A 21,482-nucleotide genomic window follows, 5' to 3' on the forward strand; every position below is an offset into this window, starting at 1 on the left:
GATGAGACCTGAGCAAAACCACAGCCTGCGGTAGAGCCGGATGACAGCACACCCCCAGGCAATCACAGTGATAAAGGGACCTCAATGAGATTAATACTGAATACCTGAGTATTACACACATATGCAGAAACATAACCAAACCCTAACCCTAAACTCCATCCAGATGTGTTCAGGAATGCTAGGACTTCATTGACTCCAATCAGAGTTATGTCATCATCCCCTCCTCAGGGGATGACATTTATTCTAGATTTAAAAAGAAAATCAAACGGCTGACATGTAGTCACTTACATGAATATTCTGGCTATTATTCTTCCCAAAACATAACAGTTACACTTTTGATCTTGTGAACTATACAATTAGCATGAAACATCTACTGCAATTATCTGTCAACCCTGAAAAAAACACAAGATAATAATGCTTAACCCAGTTAAAGGGGCAATCTGCAGTTCAAACAATAACAAGGTGGGCACCCCACCACTGGTTTGGTGAAGAGCTGAGAGATGGGGCTGGAGAAACTTAACCACTCCCAAATAGACAGAGCCATGGATAAACGTTTTACCATGATTTGAGGCTGTACAGTGTTTCTTTACATTTACAAGGTTTGAATAAAAAACATGAGCTGGTGCACACGCAGAGAAAATTATTTTATGTAGAGGTGCTGACTAACGGCAAGTAAACTATAAGCTATAAAAATAAAGAGAGTTGCACACTCCATATATAAACTTCTTCAGGCACAGTGATGCCAAAACGTTGGTGATTTACACAATAAATGACTGGGAGTTTATATATGGAGTGTCCAACTAACTCTCTTTATTCTCATACATCTACAATGTTTACAAAGGAGTAAAACAAGCGTATATTTTGGTTTCTGATAGGGTACGACAGTTGAGCTAAGCTCATGAGGCTATTAGTAATATTCTTCAAGAATCAATAGGTGTTTATCATGAATTAAAAAGTAAAAAAAATGGATGTAGCAACTGCAGAATGCCCCTTTAAGTGTATGGTTATGTACACCTTATCCACAACCCTAACCCTAGTACTTCAGCTATCTATCTCTGGACATGTAGTAGTGCAGTAACCTAACCACCACTAAATGCATTGGGGTGATGCTCCAGTCAGAGACAAACACCTGTCTCTGAGATTGTAATGGATGAGAATGGAAGATCGTTTCCAGAATATATATATATATATATATATATATATATATATATATATATATATATATATATATATATATCTACTGTATTAAGAACTGTTCTGCAGCTGAACCCATTCAGAGAAGTCTTAGTATAACAAAATATGTGAGAGGGCATGAAAAGTTGAATCAAAAACCACATTCTGTAAGAACGCTAATCCAACATACACCAACAATATAGAATCCTACCCAGGCCGGGAGCTGGGCTAAAACCTAGTGGCAGTTTTCACTCAGCCTCCAGTGTTCCATAACACTAGTGTTAACAAGTCCCTCTGCTCAGACCTGATCATACTCAATCATAGTCCAGTGTGGAGACATAAGGCCTTTGTCAATGCTACTCCACAACAGCACTGTACAGCTGATAGCCCCTTGGTTTACTGTAAATAACACTCAAACTAAACTCAATCTCTTTGCATGGGAAAGAAACCAGCTTTCTGTTCACTCCAGCTCACACCAGTGCGCAACATTTCCCTCCACTACTGTACTCCTGGACTGATTTTTTAAAGAGAGAGGCCCCATCAACACTGTTGAACATCAAAACTGCTGTTATTTTTATGGTTCCGTTCTGCGGAGAGAGCACCCTCTAATGCTCAGTTTTCCCCTCATCTGGTCGTCATAACGGCAGGCTGGTGGAGTGCTGAGACCAGAGTAGACCACGGTGGGATGGAGGTGGGGGATGTGCGTGTACTGTACCCCTGTTCTTGTACAGGCCTCCCAGCTGTCTGATTTAAGAGAAGCCAGAGAGTACCCCGGAGACTCCAACTCCATTAGTCCACATCTCCTCACCGTGTCGGCTACACTACAGCCTATCCCAGGGTCTGCTTTTCCCAGCACCCCTAAGCCTATACTACCCCACACATCCAGGCACCAAGTTCTGTCTGAACTGTCTGAACAATACCAGCAATGTGCCGTCTGTGACTGAAGATGTCATAGAGAGTATTTGATAATGGTGCTACTAGATTACGCCAATCCAAACATGGACTCATCTCAGAGCATTATTACAGTAGTGCTGTCAGCACAGCAGCAATATTATGTTCTGGCACAGTTGAACAGAGTCATCTGTCTGAGGCATCCTACTACAGCCAGCCAATTCAGGGGTGGTGATTGCAATACACTTCCTGTTTTTAGCTCCTAACCACGCTCTGGACAGGACCTGCATGCACCCAGAATATTGATGACCCAAATGTGTTGGGGGGAGGATTGTTTTTCATACAGTACTGTATCCTTGCTTTGTAGTGGCAGTGGTAGTGGAATCAAGTTGAAAATATCATCCTTTTTTAAAGAAAATAAATGTTGGCAACAATATCATAGCCTACTGTCTCAGATCATTAGTAGTGACTAAAATAGTGTCAGTGTGTGGTCCCATCTCTGCTCAGAGAGCACAATGGTTTGTTGAGTGCCTTCCAACAGAGGACATCCTACCCATATGGTTGGGGGAACCCGGCTCCATACTAATCTGCTCCCACTGTTTGTAAAATAAACAGGCCCCCGAACGCTAACCCACTGCCCACTCTGTTTCCCCCTCTGGCGGCCCCAATAATGCATCTGGCTGACCTTTAACCTAATCCCGTTTGAACCACACTTCCTGTCCAGTGCACAGTGGATATCACTGTATGGGCATTTGTGCAATGTCATACGTTTTCCTATTGTGGTGGCACACAAAGGAGTGGGGAAACAAGCAGGACAGGAGACTCATCATCCAAAACAAAATCACCTTGGTTTTGAATCACATCACAAAGCCACAAACAGGAGGCAAGAAATATACAGTAGACTCAGGAGGTCATATGGCTTCAAGCCAATAGAAAAACGACAATGACTCTAAGTGGAGTTCGACCAACCAAATTATGATTTACTGGCATTAGGACCGTATTTAACCAGCTGTATATGGCCATAAGCAAACAATAAAATGCACATCCACAGGCGATGCTTTACGTGGCTGGTGATTGTAATGCAGGGAAACTGAAATCCGTTTTACAAAATTTTAACCAGCATGTCACCTTTTTTTTTTAAACCTTTATTTAACTTGGCAAGTCAGTTAAGAACAAATTCTTATTTTCAATGACAGCCTAGGAACAGTGGGTTAACTGCCTTGTTCAGAGTCAGAACGACAGATTTGTATCTTGTCAGCTCGGGGATTCAATCTTGGAACCTTTCAGTTACTAGTCCAACGCTCTAACCACTAGGCTACCTCCCGCCCCAATTCATGGTTGAATTTCTGCAAAGAAACCGCTACTAAAGGACACCAATAATAAGAGACTTGCTTAGACTAAGAATCCAGAGCAATGGACATTAGACTGGTGGAAATATGTCCTTTGGTCTGATGAGTCCAAATTTGAGATTTTTGATTCCAACCGCCGTGTCTTTGTGAGACGCAGAATAGGTGAATGGATGATCTCTGCATGTGTGGTTCCCACCGTGAATCATGGAGGAGGTGGTGTGATGGTGTGGGGGTGCTTTGCTGGTGACTCTCTCAGTGATTTATTTAGAATTCAAGGCACAGTTAACCAGCATGGCTACCACAGCATTCTGCATCGATACGCCATCCCATCTAGTTTGCGCTTAGTGGGACTATCATTTGTTTTTCCACAGGACAATGACCCAACAGATCTCCAGGCTGTGTAAGGGCTATTTTTACCAAGAAGGAGAGTGATGGAGTGTTGCATCAGATGACCTGGACCGCAGAGTGAAGGAAAAGCAGCCAACAAGTGCTCAGCATATGTGGGAACTCCTTCAAGACTGTTGAAAAAGCATTCAAGGTGAAGCTGGTTGAGAGGTACTGTACATACAGTGTACATACTGTGCCTTCAGAAAGTATTCACCCCTTCACTTTTTCCAATTATTTTTGTGTTACAGCTTGAATTTAAAATGGAATACATTTAGATTTTGTGTCACTGGCCTAAACACAACACCCCATAATGTCAAAGTGGAATTATGTTTTTTATTTTTTATTAATAAAAACATGAAATGTCTTGAGCCAATAAGTATTCAACCCTTTTATCATGCAAGCCTAAATAAGTTCAGGAGTAAAATGTGCTTAACAAGTCGCATGGACTCCCTATGTACAGGTGTTTAACATGACTTTTTAATGACTACCTCATCTCTGTACCCCACACATACAATTATCTGTAAGGTCCCTCAGTCGAGCAGTGACTTTCAAACACAGATTCAACCACAAAGACCAGGGAGGTTTTCCAATGCCTCGTAAACAAGGGCACCCATTGGTAGACGGGTAAAAATAAAATGTAAAAATCCTGACATTGAATATTCCACTTTGGATGTTGTATCAATACACCTGGTCCTTCCTAACTCAGTTGCCGGAGAGGAAGTAAACCGCTTAGGAACTTAAAATCAGCTGTAATAGGAGAAAATGGAGGATGGATCATCAACAGTGTAGTTACTCCACAATACTAACCTACATGACAGAGTTAAAAGCTTGTACAGAATAAAAATATTGCAAAACATGCTTCCTGAATACAAAGTGTTATTTTTGGGGCAAATCCAACACATCACTGAGTACCACTCTTCATATTTTCAAGCATGGTGGTGGCTGCATCATGTTATGGGTATGCTTGTCATCAGCAAGGACTAGGGAGTTTTTTTAGGATAAAAAGAAATGGAATAGAGCTAAGTACAGACAAAATCCTAGGGGGAAATCTGGTTCAGTCTGCTTTCCAACAGACACAGGGAGACAATTTCACCTTTCAGTAGGACAATAACCTAAAGCACAAGGCCAAATATACACTGGAGTTGCTTACCAAGACGACATTGAATGTTCCTGAGTGGCAAGACTTGAAAATGGCTGTCTAGCAATGAACAACCACCAACTTGAAAGAGCTTGAAGAATTTAAAAAAGAATAATGCGCAAATATTATACAATCCAGGTGTGCAAGGCTCTTAGAGACTTACCCAGAAAGATGCACAGATGTAATCACTGCCAAAGGTGATTCAAACACGTATTGACTCAGGGGTGTGAATACTTATGCAAATTAGATATTTCTGTATTTCATTTTCAATAAATGTGTTATCAATTTCTAAAAACATGTTTTCACTTTGTCATTATGGGGTATTATAAATGGGTGAGATTTTTTAAAATGTAAATACATTTTTAAAGTCAAGGGGTATGAATATTTTCCGAAGTCACTGTATCTACCTCAATTACCTCGTACTCCTGAACATCGACTCGGTATTGGTACCCCGTGTATATAGCCATTTATCGCTTACTCCTTGTGCATTTATTCCTAGTGTTATTATCTTTCTACTATGTTTCTCTCTGCATTGTTGGGAAGGGCCCATAAGTCAGCAACTCACTGTTAGTTTACAGCTGTTGTTTACGAAGCATGTGACAAAAAAAAACGTGATTGATTTGATTCGAATTAAAAATCGGAGATGCAGTAGCATCACAACAACATGCTAGAACAGAAACTTAATGCCTTCTTAAAACAAGATAGTTTGCTTGAAAAAGGCTGCTCAAACAGACATGCAAAGCAGGTCTCCCCCGTTCCACCCCCTCCATGCCCTCTCTGGGAGCCCCTGAGCCCCTGAGCCCGTTTGTCCCACTCCCCCCTCTGTGGGACTAGATAAGCCAGTGGTCCCCCTCCATCAACAACAGAGTCCTGCCACAGAGGGTAGAGTTACAGAAGCAGGCCAAGCTTGCAGTCCTCTGGGGGCTCAGTGGGAGTGGGCTGCATAGGGCTGAGTTAGACATGGGAGGCTAATATGCTCCCGGGCCGGCCAGGCTGCTTATGCCCACCATCTGTGTCTGCTACTCATCACCCACTGACCAGGAACCACCATAAGCACATCTAAACAAACACCCCCAGCGGAAATCCATTTAACAGCTAACTCTCTACCTTCTTGGGCCTTTTAATTACTGACAATCAGTGCCACCAAAGCAGCAGAGTTCAGAAACCCTTTGCCATGTTTAATCTCTTAAGATTGTTTTATTTAATGTATTTATTTAACCTTTTTTTTATCAGGGAGTCATACTGAGACCAAGGTCTATTTTACAGATGAGCCCTGAATTACATAAATTACAGAAAATACACACATTAATATAAATACAAAATGCAAGCAGAAAAAACCATGGTCATAAAAACAAACACATCCTTCAGTAATAAGGCCAATCAGCTTTCTGAATTCCCCTAGAGGCACCAGAACATCCCATTTAAGAACCTTCTTAAGATTATTCCACAAATAAGGAGCAAGAAAACTAAAAGCTGATTTACCTAACTCAGTAGAGACCAAAGGAATTCCCAGAGTTAGCCATCCCTGAGACCGGGTGTGGTAACTCGTATGTCTAAAGTTTACTAAAGATGTTCGGTACAGTGGGACTTTTGGTAAAAGGGCTTTATAAATGAAAATATAGCAATATATCTATCAACCTACGAGACATCAAAGAGGGCCAATCAACTATCTGGTAGAGAATGCAGTGATGAGTACTACAATTGTCGTCTGTAATAAAGCGCTATGATAAACTGCATTTAATGAAGTGGCAGTTGCGTTTATAGATGACAACACCATAGTCTAGGACCGACTAAATCATCTGCATTCTACTATTTAGCGAGAGGCAGGACCTATTTCTATGGAAGAAGACCATTTTTATTCTCAGCTTCTTAACTCATCAATATGCTTTTTAAAAGACAGCTTTTTATCTATCCAGATACCCAGATATTTGTAAGCAGGGACACAATCAATTTGGACACCATCCCAATTACATATAAATCAGAGTTATTTATATGCACTCTAGAGAACAACATATACTTACTTAATTTAACCTGCATTCAATACTAATTTCAGGTCAATAAAGTTTCTGTAATACAATAAAGGCAGACTCTAGTTCAGATAGAGCCTGGTCAACAGTGGGGGCAATAGCATACACAACAGTATCATCGGCATACAAGTGATATTGATATTGTTAATGTAACAGTAAAAAGTACAGGACCCAGAATCGACCCCTGCGGGACACCTTTCGTAATATCCAGGAAACCTGATTTAACACCATCAGTAGATCCACATTGAGTTCTGTCAAGTAATTTTTAAACCAGTTACATGCAGCCTGGTCTATCTAGGCCAATTATGGAAAGCCTCTGAATGAGCAGTGAGTGATCAACAGTATCGAAAGCCTTTGACAGGTCAATGAAGAGGGCAGCACAATGTTGCTTTTTATCCATACAATTAACCACATAATTTATAAGTAGGGATGCAGCAGAGATAGTACTATGACTTGATCTAAAACCATACTGATGTAAATTTAGAATACATTTCAAAGATAAGAAAGATCTTAGCTGAGAATTAATCAAGGATTCTAATATTTTAGCTAGAACGTTTAGAAATAGGGCAATAATGATTTTGGTCACAAGGGTCACCACCTTTGTGAAGGGGGAGTACATGATATAACTGTCAGGTAAAAAATATGGGTTAATGATTCAGTAATCAGAGGGGCAGAGGGCTGCAGCAAAAAGGATCAAGCATATCAGATGAAGGGATGATGAGAAGACTGAGACTAACATGTGAATTCCACTGAATCTCCCATTATTACTTTCACAAGCATTATATGAGGAAGACCATGCCCAGAATCAGGTCAATCGGGATTAGTTTAACATCATGATTAAGACAAGCAAGGGAGACACTAACCTAACTTAGACGAAGGTTCATGAGTTTCAGGGTGAGAATGTGGGTGTTGCTCATGGTTCATTTTCTTGACAAGACTGCAGCCCTAATTGAGCATGCCTCTGGCACTGCTGAGCTGGAGGATGAGCTGGATTAGAGGGGTCGTAGAAGAGGGGAGCTGTGTAAGATGAAAGAAACAGCGTCAACACCCAGGATTGTGACAGCCTTTGCAGGGCACACAGGTGTGTAGCATTTAACCCCGCACACCCATCATCTCTTTCTGCTCAGTGTCCCGTGGGCTTAGCACCAAGGTGATTAGCAGACACTTACTACGCTTCACTTGTCTTTCCACCATTCACCCACACTTTATTGTACCTTACAAGATGAACACAGTCTCTATTGTTCATCAGATAAGAGTACTGATTGGCAGGCTGAATTTAGTCCTCGGACTATTCAATCGCTGTATTTTATTTGTTTTTAGCTGCAGGCCGTATGTCAACTGGGGGTAACTGGAGTAAAGACCATGATGACATTAAGTATTTCAGTTCACTTTAAACGTGCCCTTGGGCATTCCTGCTTGTTATCATAAGTTAAATTTACCACCTTGGAATTAAGTGTATACTTAGACCCCATATGAGGATAATATTAACATGGAAATATAGAACAGCTGCCAAAATTACAGTCCCACATGTTTTCAAAAGCCTCTATACAAGGAGGCTGTATATGGTGGCGTACTGGGGCCCGCAGGCTAAACTCAACACTGAAAACATTAACAGACACAATGATAACATGAATAAACGTCAGCCTGTTTGGAATGGTTAGGAATACATGAGCCAAAACATGGGGAATATTTACAAGGACACACGAGACAAGCAAAGTCCGTATGGAGGAAGGGATTTGTAAGTAACTGCAGTGTTAGCACAGCATATACACAAAGACAAACATTGCTTTGCACAACTTCCATGTGCATATATAAATATAGACATTGTGTATTACCAATGTTACACAAGGTTGCTACATCTTCATAAGGAAGGGAAAACATCAAAGTGTAGAGTTTTTCCCTTTGACAGTTGATGAGAACTCCACATGGAGAAACACTGGGATGATTCAATTATCAGGCCTACTCCAGACCCCCTTCCTGAGTAGGGCTCCTCGCACAACCCCTAATGTTTTCCCTAGGTGTGATAAATTACACTTTTATTTCACCCTGCCTTGAAAAGCAGGGAATCAGATACCTCAGAAATACAGGCGGCTTTTGCTTTGCACTTTGCCGTGCCCCCTGTTCCTTAACACAAAGAGCCATGGGAGCAGGGAGAAAGTAACCCGCATCGCATGAATCAACCACTGTGACAGGGGTCCGTTAGGTCCAAGGATCAGAACCACACGTCTCTCTTTTACGGCTCCTTCTCCCCATCTCTATTAGCGGAGGACAAGAAGGGAGGGATGGATTTCTATAGGCATATATTTCCGTTGAACAGATAAATCAGATAATTTCTGGAGAGTGGAGAAGAGCACAGAAAGGGCCTTCTTGATGTCCCCCTTTGAGATGTAAATGGAACGGTGGCACTGAAAGAGGGGCAGGTGTCCACTGCTGAGAGGGAGTGCGTAACGGTGGGTGCATGGATTCCTAAACGATTAACTGTTGACATACCTCTAGCCAGTTTAGAGACCACGAGAGCAAGAGGCAATACAAAATGTGACTAACAAATCATTGTACTTTTTACCATGGTTTTGCAAAGCCCCATGCAACCAGCTATTATCAAACTTGTGAAATTATGCACAATACAGTGTATTCAGCATTTTAAAGTATTTCAAAATGTTTGGTTCTCTGTACCAAATAAAACAATTGCATATAAGAAATTCAAATTCTGGTAATGGTTTAGTAATTTTTTAATCTTGACTTGCATTTGTTCATTCAACACACAAGAAAACAATAGAAATGGAAAGACCTAATTATTCATGCCTACTGACCTCAAGGAAAGAAATGACCTGTCTGACCATAAATGGGTTTATTGGGGGCGTAGAGGTAGCAATTTGTGCTGAACAAGGGGAAGAGGTTAGGCATTCACTCCAATTATCTCACACCTCGAGGTGGGAATAAGAGATGTTTGACATTCAAAACAAATTAAGAATTAAGAAAAACATAACCGCCTGTATAATTACTCAGGGTACCTTGGGATGACCTCACCTCGAGTAGGTTACACGTCGCAGAAATAAGGGGAAAAAGGGACATGTCAAATATTTCCTTAATTGGTTGAAGTGTTTGAGCGTTCTTGGAAGACAAGTCTACAATGTATACGAAACATCAGGAACACCTGCTCTTTCCATGACAGACTGACCAGGTGAAAGCTATGATCCCTCATTGTCACTTGTTAAATCCACTTAAATCAGTGTAGATGAAGGGGAAGAGACCAGTTTAAAGGATTTTTAAGCCTCGAGACAATTGAGACATGGATTGTGTATGCGCCATTCAGAGGGTGAATGGGCAAGACAAAAGATTGAAGTGCCTTTGAACGGGGTATAGTAGTAGGTGCTAGGGACACCGGTTTGAGTGTGTCAAACTGCAACGCTGCTAGGTTTTACCACGCATAACAGTTTCCTGTGTGTATCAAGAATGGTCCACCACCCAAAGGACATCCAGCCAACTTGACACAACTGTGGGAAGCATTGGCGTCAACATGGGCCAGCATCCCTGTGGAATGCTTGACACCTTGTAGAGTTCATGCCCTGACGAATTGAGGCTGTTCTGGGTGCAGGAATGTGTTCCTGTTTTGTACACTGTGTATACGGTCTTCTACAGCTCTACTGCTCCCTCTGCTGCTATAAAGTAAACTCACCCCACAAACCTCATCAGGCTCACTCACCTATTCACTACTATACTAAATAATCAATTTCCAATTCGCAAAGTCATTAGTTGAAGATCAAAGTGATTTTATTTGTAAAAACAACAATATGTAACCACTTCTAGGAGAAATACAGATTATATGATATATTTACTGATGGTTGACATTAATACCAGAGGTCTCTTCAGAAGAACACAATCAAAACCAGCATTCTGCTGAGAATATATTTCTAGGGAAGAAAGCATTGCTTTTTGTGTTTGCTTTTCAAACTGTGAAACTAGTGTCAAAATTGTCTACCATGATATGGCAAATGGTGGATTTTGATTATTGTTTGTTAAATAAAATATGTAGCATGGAAACAATTGAAAAAATAAATGTTCAGTACAAAATAACGTTATTTTACAAATTAGTCTCATCTACACATTTGAAGCATCAAGTTCAACTAGAATACCTGCAAAATGGGACGTATGTGATACAGGCCACTATGCACTTAGGTGGAGAAAGACTTTGTTTGTAGCTTTTTCACTTGCCCTCCGTTCAACTGGTATTGCTTTTTAGTGAGGTCTTAGAGGTGACTTGTATAAAAAACTTGCAGGATTCAGTGGAATGATGTGTAATAATACTTGATGTGCATTGAGTCATGCACATCTTAATCCCTAATGAATAATTTCCCATAGTGCTGTAAACAGAATATTTAAACTTTTGACACGTTCGATTGCAAACCTTAAGCTCCCTCTAAACTGAATTCCTCAAGAAGGTTATGGTCACTGTCCAATTAGTTTGTTTTCTTCCCCAAAGAAAAGGCAGGATCATAACAGGCCTCACGACGTTCCCAAATTAATTACATTGATTTAAAAATGGAAAGGCTCCCATGTTATCCCAAAACATGAAGATTCCAAAAATGTCCCAAAAGTAAGGTCTCAATCACCATGTACAGAAACCCTCTTTTCCCATCTGCAACGATTGCGTTGAGACAACTAAGTATCTAGTAAAAGGAAGTGGATCACTGATGATTCTAATCACATCTTTGTTTTCATCACCATCTTCGCGCCTTCTAGATCGGTCACTCAGTGTAGCAATGAGGTCATTCACATCTCTCCAATACCACAGAGATACAGTAACTAGCCTGCCAGGTCCATAACGCCTAGCACACCTGTGGCAAGGAGCAGATGTCAACACTTCACAGCTAACTGGCATGGCACACACAGCACCCCCACCCCCCCAAAAAAGTGTTAAAAATAGGAACATGCATTAATACATACACCGATACAGAGAAAACTATGCATGTTAGCCACAAGACTAATTGGCTTTTAAGGAACCCAAGGGCAGGAATGTGTCATATTGGGAGGAATGTCCAGTCCTCTCCCTTTTACTTATCTTACGCTACATAGGGACAGGAACAGCCTGGCACAGTGAGGATTTGTCTGGTCTCAGGACATCAGGCCCATTACCACCTGGCTAGGAGAATAAACAGTCACAAGTCATGCTGGTCCGGAGGATTTATGCACACGTACGAGGCACACGTCATGTCACATTTCACTTGAAAGTAAAACATGCTTGCATGCTAACGAAGTTCCTTTGAATGTATGGAAAGTACAGAATTGATAGGGAATGGATGTCCTCGTATTGTAAATTTCAGACAAGATTGTTGTGCGTTCCTTTTTAGGAAGGGGAATGTAACAGATGGAAGCACATACCAAGGCTGCTCTCTGGTGGTGAAGAATGGAAGCACTCTTTGCTTATCACCAAGGCTAACTGGGACTTTAAACAATATTTATCTCTCTTAGGCATTCCTATTTCCTACACACCACAGGTGATTTGGAGATTTGAATGAATATTGAAGAAAGAAAAAAAAGGTGCATTTTGCCCAAACGCAGGCAGGTTGAGTAAAACCCTAGAACCTGCTACACTATTGGGAGGTCTTTGATGAAAAAGGAATGCATCATGTATACAATAACTACACTACCAGTAAATGAGTAACATGTCTCCCTTTCACATCACTAATAGTCAGAGTAAAGAATAATGAAGAGGTAACATTTGGATTAAAGTAGTAGAACACTTAGAAGTGATGCATTAGTGAATGCTGCTGACTGTGGTCTAGGCAATACGGTGTCATAAAAGCAAGCAGGAGGAGAAAAAAAATCTATAGAAAAATATACAATTGTCGCACATGGTTGGGCAGCAGTGCCATTGGCCATGATACACCCAGTTGCAGGTTGATGGCAGAGCTGTGCTAGTGCCTTGTAAAGAGACAGAGGGCTTGGTTGGCATGCAGAGGGCCTAGAGTGAGTGAGTGGGAAGATCTCAATGGCATACTCCTCGTGCCCTCGCTCCTCATCTCCTTCTCAAAACCCCCTGGAGGAGAAAGTCAGAGGGGAGAGACCTCTGGCTTTCTCATCCAATGGCTTTTGAGAAGGAGACGAGGAGAGAGGACGCAAGTGGTATGCCATTGAGATCGTCCCAATGACAACTGGAACATCCTCCGTAGAGCTATTCTGGAATCTCCCAGAGGTCAGGGGGCACATATGCCTGGCCTGGGGCAGAGCAATAATTTTTGTGTCTGGGTGACATCAGATTTAGACTCTCATTGTGGAAGTGAGTCATGTCCAGGATAACACAGGGATTGTTCCAGTTCCTCTTTTACTACTCACTCCTCCACCTTGTTCATGCCCAGTTTCAGACATGCAGTTCCACCCTCTGCCCAAAGCAAGAGCTACAGGTATGTGTCCTGATCTGCCTCTATGCTACTCAGGCTCTGTGTGGACTTCTGGAGGGGCGACACTGTTAGAAGAGACTGGTTGTTAAGCGGTGGTTCGTGTGGCGGTGGAGAGTCTTCAGGCGTGTTTGGGAGGGGTGTGTCATTGACGAGGGGCTGCTGTACTGTTGTGTCTCTGAGAGTAGGCATAGGATCTCCCAGTGGAAGCTGGGGATCTCCCAGTGGAAGCTGGGGATCTCCCAGTGGAAGCTGGGGATCCCTCTGGGGGTCACCGGCTAAAGGATAAGGGTTGGGGATCTCCATGAGAGCAGGGGCTTTCTTCATACTTCCTTTCTTCTTGCTCTTTTCCTCCTTGCTCTTCTCTCCCTTCTTCAGCTGAGGGGGAGGCAGGGGTGACTCTACGATGATGGTGGGGTTCTGACGCAGGTCCTGGCGACTAGGAGGCTCCGAGGCCATAATAGCCCTAGCACCGTGCATTCTGGGAGGGGACTTGCAGTGAAGCTCACCACGGTTCTTCCTCCAGCGCTTCAGCTGAACATGGTGCTCCCTTTCAACGTCCCGCTCTGACACAGGCACCTCCAGAACCTGAGGGAGGAGAAGAGAGGTTTCTGCTGGTGGTTGATATTACAGGCACATAGTACACTGTGTTACTAAATAGAAAATTGGTTTAGTCTGCCTTGAAGGAAATGTCATGCAAAAAGACCAGGGCTAATGGCCAAGAGGAGAAAAGGCTTTTCAGTGGGGATTCATTCCAGTCCTAATCTTAACCTTGTTAGTAAATGTCAAACTGCCTGAGGCTGAAGGAGCTTCTCACAGTGAGAATGGTCAGAGAGGCCATTGTCAAACTGAAGAGACACTCACACGAAGCCAGGGAAAGGGACAAGACACAGACTAGTCAGAACTGTGGTCAATGTGTCTCTCTCTGCATCACTTGAACTTCCACCCTGAACTCTACATTTCTACAGTACTACAGACTTCTGAACAGCCATTGTCCTCTACAGACAAACACAGATGACTATTCTCAATCTGGGTGAAATAGGGGTGTGATCTCATTCTCTTGGTCCTTTCTACTACCCCAGTCTGCTCAAAGACCATACTTATCCTGTGGTTATGCACCTCTAACTGTGTTTATTATTGGGTCCTGTGTCTCTCTACCGTCATTGACTCCCTGCTAGTGAAGTCCTTACCTCCCTGACTAGGAAGCCCTCCTGCATGTAGCGTGGCTCTATGGCCCTCAGCAGCTCCATGGTCTCATACTGGCCCTGACACGCCTTCAGCTTCTCACGGGTACCCAGCATGCATTTCAGCAGCACCAGGCCCACCCGGAAGATGATCTTCACACCTGGGGGAGGGGTCAGAGGTCACACGGTCACTAACTGGACATGAGGGATGATCGCAGATGTTAGAATCCACAATTACAAGCATCACAGGAACTTTATTGATTATCTCATTTGGGTGATCAACAATAAGGAAGAGTGAGTTAAGTTGAGCCACCCTTGTTTCTAGGAAACCATTCACAAAATGTATCATTTGACCAAATATTTAGGAAGTGGTCATAATTTTATGGCGTCTGTGGTTAGGTCCCAAAAACTGTTTTTCACCAAGTCAAATGTATATTAACCAAAGTAGATCATTTTAAGACCTTGCTATACATCAGTTGGGCTCTCTAAAAGCTTCCATTGGAGGTCCTAAACCTTGCATGAAAGTGAATCCTTGTAGCTGTTTTGGGTAATATAGTCAAAATGTTAGCGTTGGGGTAAGTTCAGCCAATGGCCATGGAGTAAGTTGAGCCAATTGAAGTGTTCTCTTCCCAGGTGTAATGTAAGGCATTATGGCTGGGATAAGAGGTAACAACAGGGCCTGGTCCATGTGAAGTTTTTTTTAATGGTGTTAAATGTGTTAAGATGCTTAAAATTATTAAAAGACCAAAAAGCGATTGTGATTGTGTTGAATTGTGCTTGGGAAACAAAGATGGACATGGCTTTAAAAAGGTTGTGGTAATAACAGGGGTCTTAACATACCCTGTCCAGCAGCTCAACCCTATACCCGGGGTAAGTGGTGCCAAGAGACCACTTTTTTTAGACAAGCTATGTTTTCAAAACTGTTATGTTTACATGAATTCTGATTATTTCCAGGGATAAGCAATATCCTGAAATATATATAGATCTCTTTGTTAGAAAGAATACTATATTTCCCTTGACAGAGTGAATAAAAAAATAAAAAACATACCCCACTCTCCCTTACTGTATATGTATAGTGTAAATTGGAGTTTGTAACTAAATGAATGCAAGACAGATATTTGTATGGAAGTTTCTGCAACAAACCGTCACAGAGGAACATGTCCCAGACGCGGAGCACAGAGGCCCAGGGCAGGGTGCGTGAGAAGGCACACATGAACCACTCTGTCATGTAGAGGATGGGCTCCATCTTGTGTTTCTCCAGGTGGCGGTAGACTAAAGGGGAGACGCGCCGAGTCAAGGCATACAGGATTTCTCCATCTAACTGGATGGCCTCCTGCAGGGACAGAGGAGCATGTAGTCTTATACTGACAGGATAACAAAACATATCTTGTGTGGTCTAGTTAACTCTATGTGCCTTTTCCTGTAGAGCGAAGTGAAGGGCACATGTCTTACCAGCCCAGCACTGTAGTATCCAGGAAGGTACTTCTCACAAATTTGGACCAGCCCCCAGAACGCATCCTGTGGAAAAACATACAGATAGTGGTGTTAGGAAACTGTGAACGGAACCTTCCCTTTCAGAGGGAACCAAAACTAAAGTACACACTAGCGGCAGGCAAACTACAGGTGTAGCATACATAAAACAATTCCATCGTAAATAGGAAGCTGGTTCAGAGCACTATTCACTGAGCTACACCACAGGTCAGGCAGTGAGAGAACCACAGTTCAAGCATGAGGAGGCACAGGGTTCACCTCAGCAGGCATGTGCATGAGCAGCACAGCAGCAATGGGGGCCTGGGCTTGACAGTAGCCCTCCTCTGGCCTGTACAGTGTGTAGGCCTTCAGAATACGGAACAGGTCCTGTTGCCTGTGTGGGTAAACAAACATACAACCCCATGAACACAGCAATGAACACACAAGGACAAAGGTCAAAAAAGACTAAAAGTCAAACATCAGTCACTGAGTGAGGGTCAATTATTCCATTGTGTGAGACAACTAACCCGTGGCCTCCCCGTGACACAAACATCTCATGGAAGGGGAACTGTCTGTGCAGGTCTTTCTCAATCACATCCAGCTCCTTCGGGTCTCCAGCCTGACTGTCCAGCTCCTGAAACAACACCAGGGAGTCAACCACATTCCCACACAGTAAAAACACACAGAGAGCAAAAGAAAAAACATAACCAACCTCGAACTTCCCTCGGTTCTGTTCCCTCTTCACTTTTCCCCCTGACAGGTAAAGCCAAGCACGGCCTCGCAGTGAGGGAGGAATCCCTTTCTGACACCGCAGTCTCACCTGTTAAACAGAGACAAAAATGTATTCGTCACCAACCAAGGAATGTGCCAGTGAAAATAAAGCTGCATTGCAATAGAGTTGTTATACTACATCTTTATACTGTAGGCCAGTATCGTTGACTGAACAGGATGTACCTCGTATTCAGTGAAAACAGAACAGGCCTTTGGAAATAGGTGATCCAAGACAATATTGTACAGGTTCAGTGGAATAATGGCTTATTCACAGTACTACTCAGTCCATTTATTTTTACTGAGATCATAGGCCCCTCCTCCTCCTCCTCCTCCTCCTCCTCCTCCCAGAAGAGTGTGAACATCCATGAGGATGTCATGGAACAACAAAGTAGAGAAGGGGAAACAGAGACACTATGACCTTCACTGACTGACCTCAATTAACCAGCATAGCAATCAGAGGCAAAAAATGCCTACTGAATAATTGTGTGTATATTTAAGTGTGTGCTTCAGTGCGTTTCATGTGGTAATGCCCTTAACCAAGGCCATACTTGAGATTGCAGTGAGAACAAGCTAGTCGCTGTCAAACCGGAAATCTCACCACCATCTTTGTAACAGGGACGTGATGTTAGTACAACCACACCCAGAGTCTTGCTCTGTTACTTAGCCCAACATGGAGTCAGTGAGGGAGATGAGGGGTCCTTGCTATCCGGGTTCCTTGGGACATCCATACTATATTCAAGTAAAATGGTTAGCTAAGGTTAGTGTTTACGGTAAGGACCCCCTAAGGATCCTGGGAAAGCACTAACCGGAGACAAAGGGACGGGTTGTGTCACTCCCTGCTGCTGACTCATGGAAAATTAGATGAGGCTGTAGTTGAATAGCTAACGTTAGACACACGGGTAGATCCGGCTAGGCAACTGGAGATGAAAACAAACTGGCCAAAGGCCAAAGACAAGCATAACCTCCATGAAGAAAACTATCATCAAAAGGTCAGCTTCTTCCAACCATTTTAAGTTTAGAGGAACAAACAAGCCAATGTCCGAGTGACATACAGGTTAATCACTGGCTTGTCTTTGAATTATTGGGCACTGCAAAATGTTGTCATCATCCAATACAACCCAAACCCCCAACATGCCTGCCCTGAATAGAGGATGGAAGTAACAGTTGGATTTACACATACAGGGCAGAGTGCCAACAAGATGAAAGTACTAACTAGGCCCCGGTTGGCTAATAACATAATAAGGAGTTGCCACATACTGTGAAAGAACTTATTTAGGATCGTTTGAGGAATAATTAAGACCAGATGGTGAGAGACAGTGTCACAACAGTCTAGACACGGCAACAAATGAAGTCAGACCTATGAATGCGCCAACTCTCAGCAGCTCTCTGACCTTTTTGTGTCTCTTGACCATCCATTTGTCCCAGTTGCTGAGCATGTCCAGCCACTTGACCTCTCGCTGTCTCAAAACCTCTGGAGGGACGTCCTGAGCCCTGGGGGAGAGACAGAACAACAAGAAGAAAAATATTAGAATTAACAAAACTATATCTAAGAAAAATAATATAATCTCAGAAATGTGAGTGTGCATTACAGCTAGTTTTATATAAACTGTGTCTAGAAGAACTACAATGCAAATGTACAAGTTTTGAAGCATTAAAGATAAGAGATTCAAGCAGGGGAAAAGGGAAAAACAGGTAGGCTATCAGAGGCATTCGATTTTCCCTCTACGTACTTAGGCAGGGCGGGCCTGGTGCAGAACCAGTCGAGATGAGGTAATGCTATAATGTGGTAAGTTTGGCTCTATCCAAGAAACGGAACTGAGAATAGAACACTCACAATGCATGACAAAATATAGGCCTAACATTTTCTTATATGTTGGTCTGATGGCGCTCAACTAGTATGTAATCATGAGCACAACCTTGTAATCATGAGATGTAAGAAGTCTTCAAATAGAGGCCTTTAAATTTGGACAATCCTCTTTCCTAGAAGTCTGCTGTAATTCTGTTCACTCCAATACCCAAAAATGTGCAAAGAGCTATAAATATGTGTATCTTCCTTTGCAAGTTTGCCTACCACCCTACACAAACGAAAATAAAACACTTTTGTCTTCCACTTCCTATACAACCCAACAGGGCACCAGAGCTGTGGCATAAGGCCAGTCAACCTCGCAGAAAACAGGAAGCTCCCAAGCAACTAATGCTTGGCACAACTTTCACTCATTCCTCCGCTCACAGTGTGCTACTCAGCAGGGCCAAGGGGCATGAGCACAAGAACAGAGCCTTCTCACAATCAGAGAGACTCACTTGTTACCTCTGCTCTGGCAAAACCAGAGAGGAAATTGGAAAAGTGATCATGGCGCAGATAATAATGAAATACATAATATTTTTTTGATATTGTTTGGAAGGTGAATGGAGCAGTAATCCAATGACAGAATCCAGTTGTGCTCCAACTCTATACATCTTAAGGGAACTATTAACGTTAGGAAAAGAGCGGGATCAAAGTCATAAAAAAAGATGTGCTGAACCAAGTGTAGAAGGAAGTACATGTGCTCAAGAAAACAAAACCTGGTGTCCCTCCAATCACAAAGGGGAGCGTTTGCGTCTCCATGCTGCCAGCAGTTATATGCCATCAGTGTCCATAAGGCATTTTCATTCAAAGACACACAACAAAAGAGATGGATGAACAGGAAAGGAGATTAAGATGATAAAGCCGGTCAGCGTTGCCCTTCACACCACTCAGGTTATTTTCGGTTTGCCTCCAGAGTATTCTGTTCTTATCTTATACAAGACCAAACATTGGACATAAACAATCAGGGGCCTCCCTGACCTTTAGAGCAGAGAAGTGGTTGGAAGGGAGGGCTCTGTTTACAGAGACTTTATGATGTTAGCAAATTTGTTCACGTCTTAAAATAGTATTGTATATAAATTACATAGTTAGCTAGTGAAATAAAGCACATTCTGTTAGAAGTGAGTTTCTGTCAAGACCACCTCAAATAGCCCATTCACATATCAACTAGGTGACATGATCGGGAGGTTGATACTAGTGCCATTTATTTTTCATGGGTGGGGTTTGAGACGAGACAAACCTTTAAAAACACACATTTGATGTAGTTCAGTTCATGTACATCTGAAAGAACTGGCATTTGGTAAACATTTCACACCTTCCCCACCAAAGTTGTGAGAGTTAGCCAACCAACTATAGGAGTGTACAAGCTTACAAATGATGGGGCCATGCGAGCAGAACACCAAGGTTACTTACGATTCTTCTGAATACTGTTGCGCCCCTCCAATAAATCCATATTTATCCGTATGCCTGTCGTTGGTGAAGCCGTTGATCTCGGAGTCAGAGCCAAGGGAGCTCTCGTCGTCCATATGACTGCTGCTAATTGTCCTGATACTTCTTGAGTCGGCCGATTTGCGACCATTCTCTATTTTAGCCATGATAGCTCAAAATTAACCAAAGTTAACGTTATTTCGTTGGCACTGTCACAACCAACAGTATGAAACCAGACGAAAGTTTCCAAACAAACAAAACCATTGCCATTGCATGGAACACGTAGCTAGGCTAGCTAGTTAGCTAGTGTTAGCCGCTAGCAAACAGCCTGTCAGGACTAATCGAGTTTAAAAAACAAAGTTAGTTAGCTACTGTAACTAGCTACTACCGTTAACTAGCTAGTTACTTCATCTGGTTATTAACACAAACAAATACTTAACATCTCTGAGCGAGCCAAATTAGTAAATACTGCAAAATCCCCCGTATGATGTTGACTTTCCAGCCTTTCAAAGCTGACTAACGCGTTAGCCTAGCTAGCTTGTGATGTGTCAATGATGTATTAGTTCGCTAGTAAGTTAACCGGCTAGCTAAAAACGCATGCTAGGTTGAAATAACTTCCATCGACTACATGTTAATCTAACTAGCACAATTCACCACAAATGTGACATTTGTGTTTGTTATGTCGGTGAAGCAAGCTAAACAACGTTTGTGTCATTCCTTCCTTCCTGGTCCATGGATTCCGTTTCCTCGCCTGGGGGGGAAGTTCGGCTGTCTCATTTAGTCTGTGTTCAGGGTGTAATTAGTCCAAAACAGTTGCAAAAGGTAGGTCCCTCCCTGCTTCGTTTAAGAAATCCATTAGTCGATTGACGCATCCCGAAAATCGGTCTTCTCGCGAAACGGGTTGACCTACAAACTATTATGACCACTCTATGGAAAGGGGAGACTCAAGTGTCACCGGTAACGTTTACATAAAAAAAAAAAAAAAAAAAAATGTATTAAGTTAGTTGTGCGCCTACCCCAAAAAAGGGGTTACATATGTGTAAAAAAAAATGCTAAAATTATTTCCTGAGCTTCCTTACCTCCTAGATATAGGACTGACACTTCAAAAACGTGTTATTTTCATTATGAATGGTGTTATTCAATGCCTTTCTCTGGGCTATAGTAGTAAAGGCCAAATTCTATATTTTATCAAATCATATATACATTACACACACACACACCTAAAGAGGTCCTAAAATGCAATATCAAATAGCTAAATGAGCCATAGTATGACCATCTTAAAATAATTCCCCCAACAGCTTAAACTTATGTCTATTGCCACATCAGCTGCCTCACTTTTGAACTTCTGCTTACTTTTAATATTTTGAGCTACGCATATAATATCCCACTTGCACAGCATGACAATATGCCCCATTCCATTCAACAT

The 21,482-nt window shown here is 42.3% G+C and overlaps 1 protein-coding gene across 1 annotated transcript; it reads right to left on the reverse strand.

Annotated features, from left to right (window-relative positions):
* Positions 1–10,714: 10,714 nt before the first annotated feature.
* LOC120063183 (TBC1 domain family member 10A-like) lies at positions 10,715–20,938 on the reverse strand. Its single transcript, XM_039013391.1, has 9 exons — positions 20,042–20,938; positions 18,177–18,276; positions 16,727–16,834; positions 16,542–16,648; positions 16,294–16,408; positions 15,997–16,062; positions 15,688–15,877; positions 14,551–14,705; positions 10,715–13,948 (listed from the first exon to the last, which is right to left on the reverse strand). The coding sequence occupies exons 1-9, from the start codon at positions 20,221–20,223 to the stop codon at positions 13,361–13,363; spliced, it is 1,611 nt and encodes a 536-aa protein (XP_038869319.1). The 5' UTR covers positions 20,224–20,938; the 3' UTR covers positions 10,715–13,360.
* Between the last annotated feature and the right edge of the window lie 544 nt (positions 20,939–21,482).

Source organism: Salvelinus namaycush, chromosome 18 (assembly GCF_016432855.1).
Source record: "Salvelinus namaycush isolate Seneca chromosome 18, SaNama_1.0, whole genome shotgun sequence".
Classification (NCBI taxonomy): domain Eukaryota; kingdom Metazoa; phylum Chordata; class Actinopteri; order Salmoniformes; family Salmonidae; genus Salvelinus; species Salvelinus namaycush.

What these genes read in the sequence shown, in the direction of transcription:
- LOC120063183 (XM_039013391.1), bottom strand. Translation starts at nt 20,223, where the DNA reads ATGGCTAAAATAGAGAATGGTCGCAAATCGGCCGACTCAAGAAGTATC. An exon ending in GTGTCACGGGGAGGCCACGG is followed by an intron (nt 16,409 to 16,541) that starts GTTAGTTGTCTC and finishes TTACCCACACAG; the next exon opens with GCAACAGGACCTGTTCCGTA. An exon ending in GGACATGTTCCTCTGTGACG is followed by an intron (nt 14,706 to 15,687) that starts GTTTGTTGCAGA and finishes CCCCTCCCCCAG; the next exon opens with GTGTGAAGATCATCTTCCGG.